The 21714-nt window shown below is 43.4% G+C and overlaps 1 protein-coding gene across 1 annotated transcript in view; it reads right to left on the reverse strand.

The window, feature by feature from the left end:
* Positions 1–2161: 2161 nt before the first annotated feature.
* GALNT5 (polypeptide N-acetylgalactosaminyltransferase 5) overlaps positions 2162–21714 on the reverse strand; it is a 75879-nt gene continuing 56326 nt past the window's right edge. Inside the window, exons 7-10 of the mRNA XM_077447658.1 lie at positions 18770–19093; positions 16122–16202; positions 13957–14115; positions 2162–9722 (exon numbers count right to left, since the gene is read on the reverse strand). Coding sequence (XP_077303784.1) covers positions 9582–9722; positions 13957–14115; positions 16122–16202; positions 18770–19093 — 705 coding nt within the window. The 3' untranslated portion in view covers positions 2162–9581. The remainder of the gene's footprint in view (positions 9723–13956; positions 14116–16121; positions 16203–18769; positions 19094–21714) is intronic.

Here is a 21714-nt window from a genome sequence, read left to right on the forward strand (position 1 = left end):
TCTAAAGACCCACAAACCAAGCTTTGTCTTACCTTCTTTTTAAATATATATATATATATATATATACACACACAAATACATATATATGGTACAGGAACACACTGTACACCTTTTCTGCCACTGTGCTCTTGCTGGGTGTGCAGTGTGCTCCTGGTCCTTTAAGGGGGATTGGGCTTCCTCCATAGTCCACCTGCCCCTCATCTATCCATTAATGCATGTGCTTCCATTGTGGACACGCTTATAAACATAAATTCATTAGCATTAGGACTGTAAGCATACACAGGGTGCCGTGAAGAGGCCTTGCAGCTTATGCATGCATTTGCAAATGTGTGCTAACTAAACCCCTGTTTTTAACGCAGACTGTTGGACAGGTTAATTTGGTCAGTTAGCAGACTGGTTGGTAAGTTGAGCTATGGTATGTTCTTTGTTTTTCATGTGTCTGCCCTTCCATGTGCTCCTTGCTGTGAAGGCCAGTTATAGGTGGGGGCAGGGACCTTTTGGTTGTTACCAGCACAAACATTAATTAGACACCCCCGGAAGAGAAGAAAGCTATAGCGTGCAAGGCGGCACAGTGGTGTAGTGGTTAACACTCTCGCCTAGCAGTAAGAAGGGTCGCTGGTTCAAATCCCAACCACGACTCTACCTGCCTGGAGTTTGCATGTTCTCCCTGTGCCTGCGTGGGTTTCCGCCGGGTACTCCGGTTTCCTCCCACAAACCAAAGACATGCAGGTAGGTTAATTGGCTTCTGTGCAAAATTGGCCGTAGTATATGAACGGGGACCTTGGATTGTGGGCTCCTTGAGGGTAGGGACCAATGTGAGTGTGTAATGTACAGGGATAGGGACAATTGTAGACACTCAGGTTGAACTGGATGGACTGGTGTCTTTATTCAACCTTACTAACTATGAAACTATGAAACTATGAAGAGAGGAGGCTCTACTAGGGAATTGACTAGTCAAGTTTTCAAAATTTCAAAGGCACAGTGCAAGTGAATAAAAAAAAACTACAAATCAGGAAAAAGCTGAAAAGACCCCATGGAAAAGCTGAACCTTGTTCACTGCCCAAAACCAAAGAAAATCATTTTGACTAGAATTCTGATTTATAAATGTGTTTAGAACTTACAGACAAAATGAAAGACACATCCATGGTATTGAACTCTAACATATACCGTATATACTCGAGTATAGGCCGACCCGAATATAAGCCGAGGCCCCCAATTTACCCCCAAAAAAACTGGCAAACTTATTGACTCGTGTATAAGCCGAGGGTGAGACATGCCTGTCCATCCCTGTGTGTGTGTCCGTCCATCCCTGTGTGTCCGTCCATCCCTGTGTGTCCGTCCATCCATCCCTGTGTGTGTGTCCATCCATCCATCCATCCCTGTGTGTGTGTGTCTCCATCCATCCATCCATCCATCCCTGTGTGTGTGTGTCTCCATCCATCCATCCATCCATCCCTGTGTGTGTGTGTCTCCATCCATCCATCCATCCATCCCTGTGTGTGTCTCCATCCGTGTGTGTGTGTGTGTGTGTGTGTGTGTGTGTGTGTGTGTGTGTGTGTGTGTGTGTGTGTGTGTGTGTGTGTGTGTGTGTGTGTGTGTGTGTCCAGCCTACCTTTGTCCCGAGCCTCCGTCCCGTGCCTTGCCTCCTTGCCTCCGTCCCGTGCCGTGCCTTGCCTCCTTGCATCCGTCCCGTGTCGTGCCTTGCCTTGCCCCCGTCCCGTCCCGTCCCGTGCCGTGCCGTCCCGTGCCCTCTTCGTCGGCGGCCATTGTAAAGTTCAAAAGCTGCGCCGCCGCCTTCGCCTGTGATAGGCGGAACACTGAATTTCCCAGCAGCCTGTGTTCCGCCTATCACAGACGTCGTATCATCCTCGTCCGTAGTACGAGGATGATACGATGTCCGTGATAGGCGGAACACAGGCTGCTGGGAAATTCAGTGTTCCGCCTATCACAGGCGAAGGCGGAGCCGGAGGCGCGGCTTTTGAATAGAATGGCCGCTGTCTGTCTGCTCGACACGCTGATCGAGCGGGCAGACAGCGATGACTCGAGTATAAGCCGAGGGGGGCACTTTCAGCCTCAAAAAAGAGGCTGAAAATCTCGGCTTATACTCGAGTATATACGGTAACTCTGTTTGGAAATGCAAACAAATGAGTGTAAAAAAAAATTCTTATTGTCCAAAAATAATTTATTGCAACATCTTCCCAATTTACACATGAAAATACATTAAGAGAATAAAAACAAGACTTAACCAAAATGAACATTTCCTTCACATCCACAAATTTTTTTAAGTCCAGCTCAATTACAAAATGTCGATAATCATTCTACTGTACCGTGCAAAAATACATTTCTCTACATTTTCAATCTTGGTAGAACAGAATAACCCCAGGTGACCTAATAAAGAATGTGGTACCTTTTTATGAGTTTTTATATTGTTGTTGTCTGTGGTCCCAACGGATGTCACCAAACTAAATACTCAGACAGATGGACATTGTACTAACAACTTCTAGTTTCATGATCTTATGCTGTGTACACACGTTCGGATTTTCCGACAACAAAACCGTGTTTTTTTTCTCTAAGGATGTTGGCTCAAACTTGTCTTGCACACACACGGTCACACAAATGTTGGCCATACAATGGGACTATAAAAAGGAAGTTCAATAGCCAGTGCGGCTCCTTCTGCTTGATTCAGAGAATGTGTGAATTTTTGTGCGAGGGACTTGTGTACACACAATCGGACTTTCCGACAAGTTTTGTTGGTGGAAAATTGGAGAACCTGCTCTCAAACATTTGTTGGTGGAAATTCCAACAGCAAATGTTCGATGGAGCATACAAACAGTCGGACTTTCAGATAACTAGCTCACATTGAACATTTCCCGTCAGAAAATGTGACCGTGTGTACGCGGCATTACTGTTACAGCAGCTCTGGGGGGTGTCTAAATATGAATATGCAGTTCAAGAGGCACTAGAGTTGGACCTCTGAATAATCAGCACCCCTAGTCAGACACACCCCCTTTCCATCTCTGTGCAGGGAAGCTTGTGCTGAGGGGTGTGGCTGTTACTCTGCTCTGCCAGCACAGAGGAATCTCAGTGCTGAATTCAACACAAGAATATCATCTGATGCCGGAACATCTGCAGAACTAGATTGCTTGTTCCATGCACCAGGAAACAGCACCAGCTATGGACCCGGGCAGCAGAGTGGAATTAGAGGATATTCCTAACTAATCTTAAAACTGTCCTGTCCTCCCTTCTAACACCTATACTTACTAAGCTGTGTAAGAAAGATGCATATACTTACCTATTTTCAGGCCGCTCCCATGTGTTAGCCAGCGCTGCTGCAGGGGAGAGGAAGGAGTGCTGACAATGGTTGGGCCATTGAAGCCACCGCTCCAGGCTTAGCTAGCCATTGCTCTTTCCTCTCCCCTGAAGCCACGACGCCTGACACAGGGGATCATGTGACTGGACCGGAAAGGCCTGATAATAGGTAAGTATATACATCTTTCATAGGTTGGTAAGCATAGGTGATGGGGGGGGGGGGGTAGTTTTAAGGCTAGTTAGGATGAAGCTGGAATTCCACGTTATGTGAGCAAAACATGTTTCAGAAGGTATGAAAAAAAAATGTCCTGGATGAGTGATGGGGTGGGGTCGGAAGGGAGTCAACTTTTGCTTGCAGATTAAAGTTAAAAGTATTTATATATGTTTGACATCATTTTTGATTAGATGCAATACAATTACAATTTTAATATTCAAAATATAACTAGGAAACCCATTGTGATCGGAACATCAAAAATCAAAGGCCTCATTCACACGGCCCCAAAAACAAAACAAGACAGAAAACGTACAATAAAAAAAATGTACGGATCTGAACACAGCGGCATGGTTTTCCATGGAGACATCCACACAAGGGGCGTAAACATGCACCGCGTTCAGATCCATAACACCAAATCTAAGAGTCTGTAGCTGAGGACAAATATATACATGTATGCCAGATGCAGGTATTGGAAAAGAAAAAAAACAGGACAGTTTTACACAAGTATTTACTGATCATTACAAAAGGAACATTTGTGCTGGAAAAAAAAACACGCGTAATAAGATCAGGAAAATGTTTATGGCCATGTGAATGTAGTCTTTATGCAGAATATGGAAATTATAAGCTTTGTTCTTTCTCCAAAACCAATGATCACAGCTGACATCATTAAATAAAACCTCTCACTTAAGCCGGGTACACGGGTCGAATGTCCGCAGATATCGGAAGTTAAAACAAAAAAACGTCTCTCTTTCGGCCCGTGTATATGTCGGTCTGTCTGACGGAAGATGGGAACTCTCAATTTCAAAGTCCCTGACTGATATATAACATTAATGCCGCGTACACGCGACCGGACTTTCCGTCAAAATAAACTCTGACGGTCTTTCTGACGGAGTTCCGACTGAACGGACTTGCCTACACACCATCACACCAAAATCCTTTCATTTTGAACGCAATGACGTACGACGGGACTAGAAAAGGAAGTTCAATAGCCAGTAGCCAATAACTGCCCTTGTGTCGTATTTGGTCCATCGGAATAGCATACAGACAAACGGTTTTCCCGATAGAAATTGAGTCCGTCTGAAAGATTTAAAACATGTTCTAGTTCTAGGACCAGTAGAATTTTTTAAGAAAAAAGTCAGATGAAGCCCTCACAGGATCGCAATATCCGATGAAATGATTCTGCCGGAAGGTCCGGTTGTGTGTACGCGGCATTAGTCAATGTGCCAGCATCAATACATTTCATTTAGGTGAGGGTGACTCAGTCACTGGAAATTAGGGAAATTTATTTATTGAAGTTCTGGTGTCCACATTTTGTCATGTTACAACCAAAAATGTAAATGTATTTTATTGACATTTTATGTGATAGACCAACACAAAGTGGTACATAATTGTGAAGTGGAAGGAAAATTATAAAAAAAATTCTCATTTTTAAAAAAAAAAAAATATGTGAAAAGTGTGGAAGGCATTTGTATTCAGCCCCCCTGAGACTTTGTAGAACCACCTTTCACTGCAACAGCTGCAAGTCTTTTTGGGGATATTTTGTCTTGGATTTAGGTCTTGACTTTGACTGGGTCGTTGTCCTGCTGGGAGGTGAACCTCCATCCCAGTCTCAAGTCTTTTGCAGACTCAACCAGGTTTTCTTCTAAGATTGCCCTGTATTTGGCTCCATCCATCTTCCCATCAACTCTGACCAGCTTCCCTTTCCCTGCTGAAGAAAAACATCCCCATAACATGATGCTGTCACCACCATGTTTCACGGTGGGGATGGTGTGTTCAGGGTGATGTGCAGTGTTGATTTTCTGCCAGACATAGTGTTTTGCTTTTATGCCAAAAAGTTCAATTTTGGTCTCATATGACCAGAGCACCTCACATGTTTGCTGTGTCCCCCACATGGTTTCTCGCAAACTGCAAACAGGATTGCTTATGGCTTTCTTAGAAGAATGGCTTTCTTCTTGCTACTTTTCCATAAAGGGCAGATTTGTGGAGTGCATGACTAATAGTTGTCCTGTGGACAGATTCTCTCACCTGAGCTGTGGATCTCTGCAGCTCCTCCAGAGTTACCATGGGCCTCTTGGCTGCTTCTCGGATTAAAGCTCTCCTTGCCCAGCCTGTCAGTTTAGGTGGACGGCCGTGTCTTGGTAGGTTTGCAGTTGTGCCATACTCTTTCCCTTTTCGGATGATGGATTGAACAGTGCTCTATGAGATGTTCAAAGCTTAGGATATTTTTTTATAACCTAACCCTGCTTTAACCGCTTCCTGACTGCCGCACGTACATTTACTGCGGCAGGGTGGCCGGCGTGCCACTCCCGCTGTGTCCAATCACGCAATGGCCGCCACGACCTGCCGATCATTCTGTGGAGAGACAGGTCAGCAGTGTGATGATGTAAAGAAAGCACACCACTGATCTGTCATGGAGAAAAAGTAAGAGATTGTGTTTCAGCTGAGCTGAATCATGATCTATATTTTCCTCCAGTGTAACACTTCCCCCTCACAGTTAGAAACACTTCCCAGGGAACACATTTAACCCCTTGATCACCCTCTAGTGTTAACCCCTTCCCTGCCAGTGCCATTTATACAGTAATCAGTGCATTTTTATAGCACTGATCACTGTATTGGTGTCACTGGTCACCAAAAAGTGTCACTTAGGGTCAGATTTGTCCGCCGCATTGTCGCAGTCCTGCTGAAAATCGTAAATCGCCGCCATTACTAGTAAAAAAAGAAAGTCCCTAAATCTATCCCGTAGTTTGTAGACGACGCCATAACTTTTGTGCAAACCAATCAATATATGCTTATTGGGATTTTTTAGCAAAAATATGTAGCAGGATACATATTGGTCTAAGTTCCTAATAAAATAAATTAATTATTTTACATTTTTTTGGGCATATTATAGCAGAAAGTAAAAAATTATGTTTTTTTTCCCAAAATTGGCATTTTTTTTTTGTTTATAACGCAAAAAATAAAAACCACAGAGGTGATCAAATACCACCAAAAGAAAGCTCTATTTGTGGAAAAAAAAAGGACATAAATTTTATTTGGGTACAGCATCGCACGACCGCAGAATTGTCAAAGCGACACAGTGCCGTATTGCAAAAAATGGTCTAGTCAGGAAGTGGGTAAAACCTTCCAGGGCTGAAGTGGTTAAACTTTTCCACAACCTTATCCCTGACCCGTTTGGTGTGTTCCTTGGCCTTCACGATGCTGTTTGTTCATGAAGGTTCTCTAACAAACCTCTGTAGGCTTCACATCACAGCTGTATTTATACTGAGATTAAATTGCACACAGGTGGACTCTATTTACTAATTAGATGAACTCTGAAGGCAATTGGTTCCACTAGATTTTATTTAGGGGTGTCAGAGTAAAGGGGGGCTGAATACAAATGCACGCCACGCTTTTCAGATATTTATTTCTAAGAAATTTTGAAAACCATTTATCATTTTCCTTCCACTTCACAATTATGTGCCGCTTTGTGTTGGTCTATCACATAAAATCCCAATAAAATACATTTACGTTTTTGGTTGTAACATGACAAAATGTGGAAAATGTCAAGGGGTATGAATACTTTTTCAAGGCACTGTATGCACACTGACATCCATTGCAGTAACTGCAAGTACCCCTTGAGGTTATACCTGGTCCATTCCCCGTTAGGATGGTACAGCTCTGCTTGGAGCTCTTTTGCCATTTTATAGCAGAACTAAACCCTTCTATCGTTTTTTAGCCAGGGAAGATGCCATCTTGGCCTCTGTAGGATCTTCAACTGCCATGGTGCTGCACATGTGATCAGTTGTGACACCAGCCATTTGATGGTTGAGAGCACCAGCAAATTTGACAGTTATGTTCCTGCCAAGTTGCTGGGTTTAGTTCTGCTTTAAAGTGTCACTCTTAGAAAGGGGACCCTGCAAGGTCCAGAAACATTGGCATGGCAGTTTAAACTATGTGACATGATACATTCACAATCATTTGTGGAGGCACTTTTTTTCGGAGTGCCGGTGACTTACTATTTGGCTCTTTAGAACTGGCTGAGACTGGGCCATTTAAGGCCAACCTTGCATGAAAGTGCAAGGTCTCCTTCTGTTGCAGCCTCCCACATCCTCAATGAAAAAAGGGCTTAGTGAAAGCTATAAAACAATACACTTTTGAAGAAAAATGTCAAAAAATTTCCTTTACACATGGCTTCCAGCAAAGTAGACCAACCTTTCTCAACATCGAGGAACCCTTGAAATAGTTCTCTGGTCTCGAGGAACCCCTGCTAAAAATTAGAACTCTACAACTCATGATACATTAGTCTGATGGTCAGTGGGAAGAATGGTCCTTACACTTGTGGTCATTGGGAAGAATTACCTCCTTACAGATAGGTAAAAAGATCAATGGTGTCAGTGGGAACTTATCTGAGAGGCAGAAATTGCCCAATGCTGGAGGAACCCCCAGCAAGCTCTGGAGGAACCCTAGTTAAGAATCACTGCACTAGACAAATACAAATGAACAGTTACAGAGTTAATGTACATTCTTCTTCACATCAGTTTTTTAGAAATTTAACATAGTTGATAACTTTTGATATTATATTTTACTTCTCCTGTTTCCATGATCAAACCAGGGCCAGAAATAAATAAATAATTTAATGGTGGCCAAAATGAACACATAGATTAAAATGATCCAACAAACAGACACATTGTAACAGAATCGTACCATTTGGCTTACAGTGAAACTCCAGTTTTGTTGAAAAAAAAAAAACAGCCTTTTTGAGTCTTCTATATACAGTATACTACAAGGGAGATAGGCCACTCGGGTGCACCTGCCTAGAATGTTAGCAATGGGTGCTAAGTGGAAGGTTTGTGTTTCCTAGTGTTGAAAAAAATAAATAATAATGTATCACCTGCATCCTTTTAGATTTGCAAAGACAAAACTTCTAGTGCGGTAATCTAAAGGACATTCCCAGCGATGCTATATTCCAAACAGCAGGCTGCCCTTGACAGCACAGAGGAATGAGAGGATTTGTGGAACTCCCCTCCATGGCCTCATGCATAAGGCTTCTGCGTTTATCTTCAGCTGGAAGGCATGGGTGCACTGTCCAACCCCGCCACCAGTAGCCTATAAAACTCTATTGGAGTCTGACAGCTGCTGCAGCTGCATGGGGCTGAGTGGTGCATGATCTGGTATTAAAGTTGCCATCTGTCCGGGATTCACCTGGACAGTCCTAGTTTTGAATCATGTGTCCTGGTTTCAGGCGGCCTGAAACCTGGACACATTATTCAAACCAGGCTGCGGCTCCCCAAGTAACCAAGATAGTCACACACAAATCTGTTACTGTCCAGGAGCTTCTGCATCAATAGGCGGCAGGGCGATGATGTCAGCATAAGCAATTTGGCCACACCCACTGTTTGCTGCGTGCTGTACTACTCTCCCAAAGATGTCCCAGGCCACTAAAGTGTTCAGGTTTGGCTTGAAGAAAAGGTGGCAACCCTACCTGGTATGTATGTGTAGGGCAGTATGCACCCAGGTATGAATACCCAGAAAACAAGCAATCTCATCCCTGGGTGCCTTACAAGAAAGTACAACTGAGTGTACCACCCGGCCTCATCCAGCCACAGCAGCTGTCAGCCTCTCATATTTTTAGACGGGATGCTGGCAGTGGGGCCGGACAGCTTACCTGTGCCTTCCACCCCAAAGCTAAACACTGGAGCCTCAAGCACCAGGGTTAATGATGCCAATAGAGAACTATTACTATAGCTGAAATTAAAAATAAATTACCCTTTTTTAGCAGTTACAGAAATTGTTGCTGGCTGCAGAAACTGAAAGGTGTTTTAAATAATATAAAACTGTAAAAAAGGCTTGTGTAGCTGTTGGATATGTTATATCCAATTTTCACAAATACTGGAGTTTTTCCCCTTCAAAAATCAGTACAACCCACCAACCCTGATTAAAACAAAAATGAACTACAGGCCTCCCAAAGTCTCATTTACAGTAAGTCCGTGTTCTGTCCATGGTATAAGATCACAGTGTATGGTCCATGTCTCACTAACTACGTTATAAAAATAGACATAAGTCTGTAACAGCGGCACCTTCATGGCGCAAAGTATTTCTCAAACTGCCACTTTTGAAGCTTATTGGTAGGGTTACAGGCATTTGTTCTTAGGGTCTTATGTGAAGGATCCACCTCTAAACACGTTGGCCGCGGTATGCTTTCCAAAACGAAATGGGATTCCTGTAATGCAAAAAATATAAAAACAGCACTCAATTACTGGTCATTAGTAAAGGAAGAACAAATTACCCACCTAAAGTGCCCACAGAAGGATCAGTAAATGATGTTTGTGAATTACTCCTAAGCTATCATTTAGACTGATCCATCTTCGGGAACTAATCTTGGGGGTAGACATCCTCTTGGTGGACCAATCTTGGGAGAGGACATCCTCTTGGGGGACCAATCTTGGGAGAGGACATCCTCTAGGGGGAACAATCTTGGGGGAGGACATCCTCTAGGGGGACCAATCTTGGGGGAGGATATTGTCTTGAGGGACCAATCTGGGGAGGACATCCTCTTGGGGGACCAATCTTGGGAGAGGACATCCTCTAGGGGGAACAATCTTGGGGGAGGACATGCTCTAGGGGGATCAATCTTGGGAGAGGATATTGTCTTGAGGGACCAATCTGGGGAGGACATCCTCTTGGGGGACCAATCTTGGGAGAGGACATCCTCTAGGGGGAACAATCTTGGGGGAGGACATGCTCTAGGGGGAACAATCTTGGGGGAGGACATGCTCTAGGGGGACCAATCATGGGAGAGGATATCCTCTTGGGGGATCAATCTTGGGAGAGGACATCCCCTTGGGGGACCAATCTTGGGAGAGGACATCCCCTTGGGAAGGACATCTTCTTGGGGGACCAATCTTGAGGGAGGAAATCCTCTTGGGGGACCAATCTTGGGGGAGGACATCTTCTTGGGGTACCAATCTTGGGGAGGACATCGTCTTGAGGGACCAATCTGGGGAGGACATCCTCTTGGGGGAACAATCTTGGCGGAGGACATCCTCTATGGGGATAAATCTTGGGGGGGACATCCTCGTGGGGGAGCAGAGAGAGCCTCTGCTCTTGTGCACATCACTGGATAGAGATTGGGCTCAGGTAAGTATAAGAGATTGTTTGGGTGGTGGGGAACTGCACACAGAAGGTTTTTAACCTAAATGCAAAGGATGCATTAACCACTTCAGCTCCAAAAGATTTACCCCCTTCCTGACCAGGTCATTTTTTGCGATACGGCACTGCGTTACTTTAACTGAAAATTGCGCGGTCGTGCAGCGATATATCCCAAAAAAATGTCCTTTTTTTCACAAATAGAACTTTCTTTTTCTGGCATTTGATCATCGTTTTTATTTTTTGCGCTATAAATAAAAAAAAAATGATAATTTTGAAAAAAAATATATATATATTTTTTACTTTCTGCCATAAAACATATCCAATAAAAAAAATATTATATCAAATGTCTTCATCAATTTAGCCAATATGTATTCTGCTACATATTTGTGTTAACAAAAATCCCAATAAGAGTATAAAAGGCAAAAAAAAGGACTGTGCACTTTGCAAAGTTCAGTTGCACTCTGCAAGTGCAGCTGCTCCAGAGCTTAGTAAATGAGGTAAAGCTTCACTTTACAAAGAATACCCAATCACATGCAAGGAGAATAAAAAAAAAAACAGCATTTTTGCTTGCACATGATTGAATGATAGAGGTCAGCAGAGCTTCTGCTCATTTACTAAGATCTGGAACAACTGCACTTAGCAAAATGAACAATTTATTTGCCTTTAGTAAATCAACCCCATGTGGCCTACAAACTATGCCATATATATATATATATATATATATATATATATATATATATATATATATATATATATATATATATATATATATTTTTACTAGTAATGGTGATGATCAGCGATTTATACCAGGACTGCGATATTGCCTTTCATAAATAATCCCCAGAGAGAGCTTCTAGCAGAAGTTGTGTCTGTGTATTAGGCAAGGGAGTCTCTTGTGCTTAAAGTGACACTAAAGGTTAGTTTTTTTTTAAATAAACAAACATATCATACTTGCCTCCACTGTGCAGCTCATTTTGCACAGAGTACCCCCGAACCTCGTATTCTGGGGTCCCTCAGTCGGCTCTCGCGGCTCCTCCCCACATCAGATAACCCCCTGGGAGAAGCGCTCTCCCGGGAGCTTACCTTGTGGGCACGCTCCTGAGCCCAGCATTCAGCGTCCATAGAGGCCGAATGCAGGACTCGGCCCAGCCCCCCACGTCATTGGATTTGATTGACAGCAGCGGGAGCCAATGGCTGCGTTGCTATCAATCTATCCAATCAAGAGCCGAGAACCCTGGGCAACGGGACAGCGTGTCCCCGTAGGTCAATTTCTAGGGCTCAGGTAAGTAAAACAGGGGGGCTGGGGGGCCGGTCACTGCCAGGTGTTTTTTCACCTTAATGCATCACACATGTAGGTTTACAACCCCTTTAAATGAACAAAACAGTGAACGTCCATGTCACCCTGCTTTGCATCAATGCTTTCCCTACTGACAGAACAGCAATCTGCCTTGTTTACATTGGCGATCGCCGTTCTGTATGTGTACTGAACAATCGTCCAGTGGCGGTGGAAATCGATGCCTGCCACTTGGCTCCCGCTGTGTGAGATCACAACAGGAGCAGCCACCAGTGGCAAGCATGCACGCCCCTGACCCAAAGGAGCCAGATCCCGTACTAGGTATGTGATCTGGCGCCGGGTGGCCCTATCTGCTGCAGTGTATCTATGGTGGGCAGCCGTGAAGCGGTTAGGTCAAAAAAACCTTCAGCCTTTACATCCACTTTAAAGTGAGGGTCAGTGTCAAGGTCAGTGTTTCAAGCAGGGTTAAGATGGAGCACTTGCTCTGCTCAGGACTAAAAACTACCATCATCTGTTTTCCAGCACTAAGGGCCGATACATTATGTATCCCTTCCGCACTCAACACTAAAAAGTGTTTTTTGCTAGATCTGGAACTGAACCACTTCCAATCCACCCACCATCATTATACGTCGGTACTTTGAAGAGGAGTATCGTTGTTATGGCAGCAGCTAGCTGCCATAACCTCAGTATACTCTTCTTCAGCACCAGCGGGTGGTCTGCTTGAAGATAAAAAGTGGTCTCTGCAGCGGATTCACTTTTATCGGTGGCGGGAGAGGGCAGCGGTAGAGGCGATCAGATGTTGTCCCTTGTGTGACATGGAGACGGGTGAGGGGAAGATGGCCCCCACTTGTCTCCATATCATTGCAGGGCGGAAGCAACATCAAAACTTCACTTCCGCCCATAGCTCTTAAAGGGTCATTTTTTTTTTGTAATTTTTTTTATGACAAAATGTATTTTTTTTTATTGCATTTTAGTGTAAATGTGAGATTTGAGGTCTCTTTGACCCCAGATCTCATATTTAAGAGATCCTGTCATGCTTTTTTTCTATTCCAAGAGATGTTTACATTCCTTAAAATAGGAATAAAAGTGACACATTTTTTTTTTTTAAAGAACAGTGCAAAAAAAAAAAAAATATATGTTTTAAATGCACCCGTCCCGATGAGCTCGCGAGCAGAAGCGAACGCATATGTGAATAGCGCCCGCATATGAAAACGGTGTTCAAACCACACATGTGAGGTATCGCCGCGATCGGTAGAGAGAGAGCAATAATTCTAACCCTAGACCTCCTCTGCAACTCAAAACATGCAACCTGTAGAATTTTTTAAACATCGCCTATGGAGATTTTTAAGGGCAAAAGTTTGTCGCCATTCCACGAGGGGGGCGCAATTTTGAAGCGTGACATGTTGTGTATCAATTTACTCAGTGTAATATTATTTTTCACATTATAAAAAAAAAATTGGGCTAACTTTATATTTTTTCCAAACAAAGTGCGCCTGTAAGACTGCTGTGCAAATACGGTGTGACAGAAAGTATTGCAACGACCACTATGTTATTCTCTAGGGTTTTAGAAAAAAAAAACTGTATAATGTTTGAGGGTTTTAAGTAATTTTCTACCAAGACAACAAATCTCAGAAAGAAGCTCGGTCACTTAAGTGGTTAATATGTTAGGATAGTACATATTTTAGAAAGATTCCTTTATGCACATAACACAATCAGTGGCTTGGTCTCCCTGCCAGCCCAACCAAATGTAAACTATCAACGGCATGATTGCATCACAGTAAGAATGGCCAATGCTCATAATGAACACGGATCTCTCACAGCGTTTGTTTTCTTTATCCTAATAAAGCTTTCTCTGCCAGATCATTCGTCGGAGTGAAGCAGCCTGCTAGGGACAAGGCCTGCACACAAGGTCTGCTTAAAATAAAGTCAACATCCCACCTGAAGTGCATTCTGTCCACCTTTTTCCTTCTTCTGAATAAAATAAATACAGTGTGAAACTTTATTGACTCACCAGCGCTGGCTGAAATGCCGTCAGAGATTTGTGTAACCACCGGAGGCCGCTGTTTAGATTGTCACATTGTAATAAGGCCAATTTATCTTTGCCCCCGGGGGCGATGCAGAGACCCTTCTGTTTAATTAGTCTTAACCAGGTGAAGTTAAAATGCTGGTTCTGTAATTAGAAGAAAAATGTTCAATATAAAGTAAAAAAAAAAGAACTTCATTAACCACTTGACCTCATGACCAGGCCATTTTTTGCATTTGGGTACTGCGTTATTTTAACTGACAATTGCGCAGTCTTGCAACGCTCTACACAAATTACATTTATATGTTTCAGCCCCCCGCCCCACAAATATAATTTATTTTGGTGGTATTTGATCACCACTGAGTTTTTAAATTTTTTGCACTGTAAACGAAAAAAAGACTGATAATTGTGAAAAAAAACAAGAAAAACAATATTTTTTAACTTTCTGCTATAAAACATATATATAAAAAAAAAAAGTCTTCAAAAATGTAAAGCAAGATATATTCTGCTACATATTTTTGATTAAAAACAATCCCTAATAGGTGCATACTGATTCGTTTACAGAAAAGTTATGGCGTCTAAATACTAGGATATATATTCTGGAATTTTAATTATTTTTTTTCTTTAATACTAGTAATGGCGGCAAACAGCGACTTATAGCGGCACTGCGATAGTATGGTGACCAGTCTAACACTAGCTGACACTTTGTGGGAACCAGTGACACTAATACAGTGATCAATGCTTAAAATGCACTGTCACTGTACTAATGACACTGGCTGGGAAGGGGTTACCATCTAGGGCGATTAAAGAGTTAAATGTGTGCCCAACAGTGCTTGGTGTGTTTACTGAGAGGTGCTTTTACTAAGGGATGTGCAGGTTTTTATTACCTGCTTTGCAGGGAAACCTAATCCGGCCTAAAGACACTGACAGGCCAGAGCCGTCCTGCCTTCCGCCTCGCCAATCAGCAGGTGGCTGCAGTCATCCATTGGCGTGCACCCCCTACCCTGAAGTGCTGGATCACATACTAGATACGTAATCCAGCCCAGAAGAGCCGCTCTGCCGCCATACTCATGCGTGTTACACTAGCTGAATAATATTCGGAAAAGGTAAAAAAAATTGAAGAATATAGTTCAGCCATGTTCTACTGGCTATATGGGCACAGATCCCCTCTGCAAGACTCCTAAATCTTGTGGAAAGCCTCCTAGAAGGGTGCAAATTGGGTCAGGCAGCAACTCCATATTAATGGCCATGGTTTTGGAATAGGATATCCAATAATCTCATATAAGTGCGATGTTTAGGTGTCCACAAGCTTTTGGCCATACATTATATATACAATAAATACAGCTGTAGACCCCATTCACACTTGCAAAGGGGGCCGTTAGCAATTATATGTGGGAGACCGAGTAGGGGTTCCCGATGATTAGCTGTGGGTGGAAGCCCCATTGAAGGTAATGGGAGGCTGACAGCTCCTGAAGCTAATCGCACCCGCACAGTTGTAATCACTCAAGCAGCGATTACCTGTGAATGATCTGGCCTGGATGCATCCAGGGCGGATCACTAGCAGGTAATCACTCCATGAGCGATTACATGGGAGCAGCCACCAATGGCTGCATGAGCTGTCAGCCTCCCATTACTTTCAGTGGGGCTTCCGCCCACAGCTAATCATCGGGAGCCCCCGCTTGGTCTCCCCCATTACGGCACCATTTGTTAGTGTGAATGTGGCCTAAAAAAAGACTGGGTTTGTGGCTCATAAGGACAAGAAGTGGAAACACCATGGGGTGGATTTACTTAGGCAAATAGCCTGTGCACTTTGCAAATGTACAGTGGCTCCAGAGCTTAGTAAATGCAGTAAAGCTTCACTTTGCAAAGAATACCCAATCACATGCAATAAGAAAAAAAACTGCATTTTTGCTTGCACATGATTGGCTGGTGGGAATCAGCAGAGCTTCCTCTCTCTACTAAGCTCTCGGGCAACTGCTCTTGTAGAATGCAACTGCACTTTGCAAAGTGCACAGTCTTTTTGCCTTTAGTAAATCAACCCTAAAATCTCCAAAGCACACCATCACCTCTCAATTTTTATGACTGTATCTAAAAGAACAGCTGAATTGGGCAATTTATTGCTTATAAAAATAAATAAAAGTAATCACACATACCATTTTACCGGCATCACAATCATCGAGGATTAGAGTGGAGTTTTGTAAAGAAAGACATTTGCCCAGGGCGACGTTTGCTACCTAGGATACAATTAAATTCACAATATATAAGCCTGATTTCATTTCACCAATAAAAGAACAAACAAACAACTTCACGTCTAAAAGGAGGAAATCATTTTCCTCTTATTAAGTAGAGCTGTGTTCTAGTGCCCTCTTGTGGTAACTACTGAGAAATACAGCAAAGTTGCAAACTCTAAACCATGTGCAAATTGTAAAAATCTGAAAAAGATTAGGGAATAGGTTTCTTACAGCAACAAATTAGACTGCTGGAACGCAGGCCATAGAAGTAAAAAGTATTCGAAGCTAAAATTATTTAAAGTTTTCAAAGGGCCATGCATTTCAAGCTCAAGCACATCACTCTTTAGTGTTGGAAGAGTCACGTTTAATGCATGAGATAATGGGGTTGATTTAAAATCTGGTGCAGCCGTGCATAGCAGCCAATCAGCTTCTAATTACAGCTTGTTTAATTAAGCTTTGATTAACAAAAAAAATGGAAGCCGATTGGTTTCTATGCAGAATTGCACCAGATTTTGCACTCTCCAGGTTTAGCAAATCAACCCCACATTGTCTGAGGCTAGAAAAGAAAAGAATAATTCCACACATGTATTTGAATCTTTTAGCGTTGTCTCAAGAGCCTGCTTGTTTGACTTGTAGGGGGGAAATGGGAGCGAGATGTAGGTGAAATAGATGGCGATGCAATTGGTCATACTTCACTCTGCATATAGAACTCTGCACAATCATTTCAGTGGAGAGATTCTCCCCCCTGCCTCAAATTAATGAAGACATGAAGAGGACCTAATCCATGTGTTGTGGAGGTGTCCCAAACTAACCAGATGTTACTAGTACTATAGCCTTCATTTTAGACACTATTGTACTTGGGGGTGGCACAGTGGTGTAGTGGTTAGCACTCTCACCTAGCAGTAAGAAGGGTCACTGGTTCATATCCCAACCAAGACACTACCTGCCTGGAGTTTGCATGTTCTCCCTGTGCCTGCGTGGGTTTCCTCCAGGTACTCCATTTTCCTCCCACACTCCAAAGACATGCTGGTAGGTTAATTAACTTCTGTCCAAAATTGGCCTTAGTATATGAATGGGGACCTTGGATTGTGGGCTCCTTGAGGGCAGGGACCAATGTGAGTGGGCAATGTACAGGGATAGGGACAATTGTAGGCACACACTCAGGTTGAACTGGATGGACTGGTGTCTTTATTCAACCTCACCAACTATGTAACTATGTACTACAAGATCCTTTAGTATGGCACATTGAACCCATCTACAGGCATACCCCAATTTTAAGCACACAATGGGACCAAAAATCTACTTAAAGTGAAGCAATACCTTTTTTCACTTCTCAATGCATGTACTGCATTGCAATAGTCACTTACAGGCAATTCCGATTTTTTATTTGTTTTTGAAAAGCCTGTGGTGTGTGAAACACACCAAAAAACTCCACCCGGTGCCAAAAAAAAGTGCACACACATAAAGAGTGACACAATACGTGCAACGGGTGTTATACTGTCCTCCTTAGGAAAGACCTTACCCTGATCCCCCCCGGAGCGTTAGGCTCCAGACGGGGAGTGAGGTACTTCACTGGGTCCATCTGGCCGAAACCAGACCGACCCCCTTTCTCTGGAGGGTCTGCCAAAACAGACCCACCCAAGTACTCGGTGGGGCTCCCCCGAAGGGAGACCCCATGAGAGAGTGCAATCCAAGCCAGAAGGCCATGTTCGTCCCCCTCCCAAGACTTTCAGGGTAGGTTTGAGGACCCGCACCCTACTAATCACACTGTGACAAAACGTGTAACACATTCAACAAAAAAAATACAAAAATGTGACGAACAAGGGTGTAAATAAAAAGAAAGTGGGGAGAAGGAAGTGGGAGAAGTGAAAGTGACCATTGTGCAATACAATGGGCAGCCCTTCGGCCAGGAATAAAAAATTCCTCTGGTCCTTGCCAAAAGGCTAGACCCGAGAGGCAGGTGTGAAAAATGTGTGTATGGTGAAGTGACCATGGTGCCACAAATCAAAGTGACCCTCACAGTGACTGTACGGCACCCCTAAACTGCCACTTCAGGGGCACATTCACCACAGGCTTTTGTCCCAACCATGACCAACAGCCCAGTCAGCACAGCCCCCCACCCCAACCAGGAAGGCCTGAAGTTCTGAGAGCTTAGGGAGAGCCCCTGACCCCAAGTCTCAACCTCTTAAATTGGGGTGCGTGTTTTATACGCCAATGAATATGGTAATACTACCAAAACTTCATAAAGCCTATAGCAAACCAATATTGAATAAAATATCGCATGTGCACACTGTGCAACACAATGCAAATATAGGAAAGTAAATGTGCCCTTTGTGCAAAAACTGCACAGCTGTGCGTGAACACCAAGTCTTTATCCACATTATATTTCAGGCTGCTTCCAATCCACAAGATGACAAACATACTGAAAAATGCATTTAGTGTTTACATACACATTACAGAATTTCACAGAACTCTCTTCCTCACTTTTTAATGACTGGCTCTGTGATCTGACAAGCAGATGAGATGCCCAAATAGATGGCACATTTCTGGGCAGAGATCCTGACACTTACCACTCCGGAAGCCCTGACCAGAGGAGCGTCCAAGTCTGGAAAGACGTTATCTATGTACCACTTAAAGCTTTTACACTGTAACTTCTTCCTAAGTTCTTTTTGCTGCGTCAGGTCCCCGATTTTGGACACTTCTTGTAGAAGATGGTATCCATGACCATAAAAGATCTCCTTGTACTCATCCAGCCAGACTTCGGCAACACGAGCCAGGTTCCTCTCTACTGTTTTTACACGGTCCTTGGGGAACGAGTATGGGTTGTCGTTTCTGAAGATATGACCCACTCTGGAACATGGGATAATCTCAATCTCTCCACCGCACATCCAGATCTACGAAAGAAAGTGATCAAGGTAAATATATGTAATAGTCAGAAAAAAATAAAAATTATTTCATTTCAGGGTGGATTGGACTGAAATCAAGTCGATTTAAATCACAATTTAAATCAGGATTTAAATCACTAGAAAAAAGGCTTGATTTAAATCACAATTTTTAAACTGTCAAGTCTTTCTCACAACGCCTCCTCCTCTGACCCGCTGTTAACTCACCAACAGTCCCATTCCTTTTAACGGGATGGTTGGTGATGTGGCAGTGACACAACAAGGTGAGGGACGTGGCAGCAGCAGGTGATCGGATGCCCGCTAACAGGTGCTGCTATGGTGGATTTGAAATGACAGGTGCTCTTTAAATGTAAGGACTCATTCTTGCTGGTAGTTAGAATCTTTAATATTTGCAAACAAAATAAAGGTTTCCGATTTAGGCCCCTTTCACACGTGCGGACCGCATGTCCTTATTTCATCCATCCGTTTTCGGATGAAATACGGACATACATGCATCCCTATGGGATAGATGGTGTCAGCAGATGTACATCCACTGACACCCGATATCATCCGGGGTCCATGTTCTTCTGATCCCCCCATAGAGGAGAGCGGAGATCTGACAGGGCGGTCCCTGCACAGTGTGCAGGGACCTCCCTGTCATCCGCCGGCTCAGCGGGGGTAAATGGAGCGATCCCAGCTGAGCAAGCGGATGTTCAGGGGGCGAATCATCACAGACCCGTCCCGTATGAAAGGAGCCTTAGACTAATAACTGTCAGGTTAGTAAATATTCACAAACTGGGTCTCTTTTACAATCTGCTCCCATTTTGCTCCTCAAGGGAGGAATGAAGCACTCCAAGCTATGTGCAGAAAGATCACAAGGTTTATAAGCTGCTTAGAAGGTTTCACTTTCATTTTGACTGCTTGCCCTTCCTCCTCACACTTAGAGCTTGGTACAGATGCATTTCTCTTCAAACAATCATACATACAGATTGTAGTGTACACAGATTTGCAAAACATTGGGGTTGATTTACTAAGGGCAAAAAAACTGTGCACTCTGCAAGTGCAGTTGCTCCAGAGCTTAGTAAATAAGCAAAAACTCTGCTGACTTCCATCATCCAATCATGTGCAAGCAAAAAATATATATATTTTTTTATTCTATTTTCCTTGCACGTGATTGGGCACTCTTTGCAAAATGAAACCTTACCTTATTTACTAAGCTTTGGAGCAACTGCATCTATTTGCCATTAGTAAATCAACCCCAATGGGATAAAGGAATATTCCTGATTTTTTTTTTTTTATCTCATGGTTACTGTGACATTGTGTGAATGCATCAATGCAGTGCGTGTTATCTCAGCTTGCAGAGCTTGGATTCATTGAACGAGTTTACCAAAAACGTAAATATTTCAGAATATACAGCCTCATGTTACATACCTAAGCTCCATTTCATGCTGAATAAACTAAATTATTAACGTATCTTAAATAGAAAACTATTGTGATAAATGACAATTTCTGCAGGATTTTATTGCTCTGGCTCCATTGGGGAGATTTTCCCACTCCGGTGTTAATTCCCAGAATTTTCATGCACCTGGGAGGCACAGGTGCAGAGTAAAGCTCATTGCCATCAGCCTGTCAAAATCTATGATGAGCTGAGATACGTGGTTGCTCTAGGTGTGCGCAGACTATTGCATTAGTGTGTGCCCCCCACAGCTCAAACACACCGGCCTTTCTCTGCAGCCTCGGCTGCTGTTCATTCACAAATGGAAGCATAGTAAACACTTACTTAGTAAGTAAAACACTTTACTATGCTACAGCTATGAATGAACACAGTGAGTGAGTATGTTCACTATGTTCATTTAGAAAAGGGAAGGGAACAGTAAATGACATCCCCCGCAGAAAGTGGGGGGAGAGGAGAGGAGGGAAGCCAGCAGCACTGCGGAGGGTGCAACACAAGGGTAAGCCTGGGCAGTAGGGGAAATCAGCACCACAGAGTGATTAGGGTGTGCCCAGGCACACCTGGCATGCGCCCTGCGCACGCCTAAATGCCTGAAGCACTGTAGCCATATAATGTAAGTGACCCAGTAAAAATAACTGATACAGGAAAAGAGTGAAAGCAAAAGCAGATGGCATTACAAAGCTTAAAGTGCATGTCTGGGCAAACTGAAAGCACATATTCAGCAAAATACATCACTGCAATATATTCACATTTCCTATGACCTCCCAGAAATTTAGTAAGATCCTAAACTCCTATTTGAGCTGACAACACGGTGCTTCTGATGCAGTAAAATCCCCAGCAGTGTTGTCAGCCCTAATCAGCTTTCCCCAGCTGGACTACAGAATGCCACATTCCCATTCCATTACATAAGAGAATTGGGGGGGGGGGGGGGGGTCTGCAGACAAGCAGGAGGAGCTTGAGAGTGCTGCTAACTCGGTTTGGAGCATAAAGAGAAGTATGGGACTTTTTAATCAAACTTACCAAGGTGGCTGCAGCATCTGTCCCACGCCAACTCTAATGCCCCTTACACACGGTTGGATTTTCCGATGGAAAATGTTTGATGGGAGCTTTTTGTCGGAAATTCTGACAGTGTGTAGGCTCCATTGGACATTTTCCATCGGAATTTCTGACACACAAAATT

This window comes from Lithobates pipiens, unplaced genomic scaffold (genome assembly GCF_037356315.1).
Source record: "Lithobates pipiens isolate NorthernLeopardFrog02 unplaced genomic scaffold, aLitPip1_a1.2 Scaffold_22, whole genome shotgun sequence".
Taxonomy (NCBI): domain Eukaryota; kingdom Metazoa; phylum Chordata; class Amphibia; order Anura; family Ranidae; genus Lithobates; species Lithobates pipiens.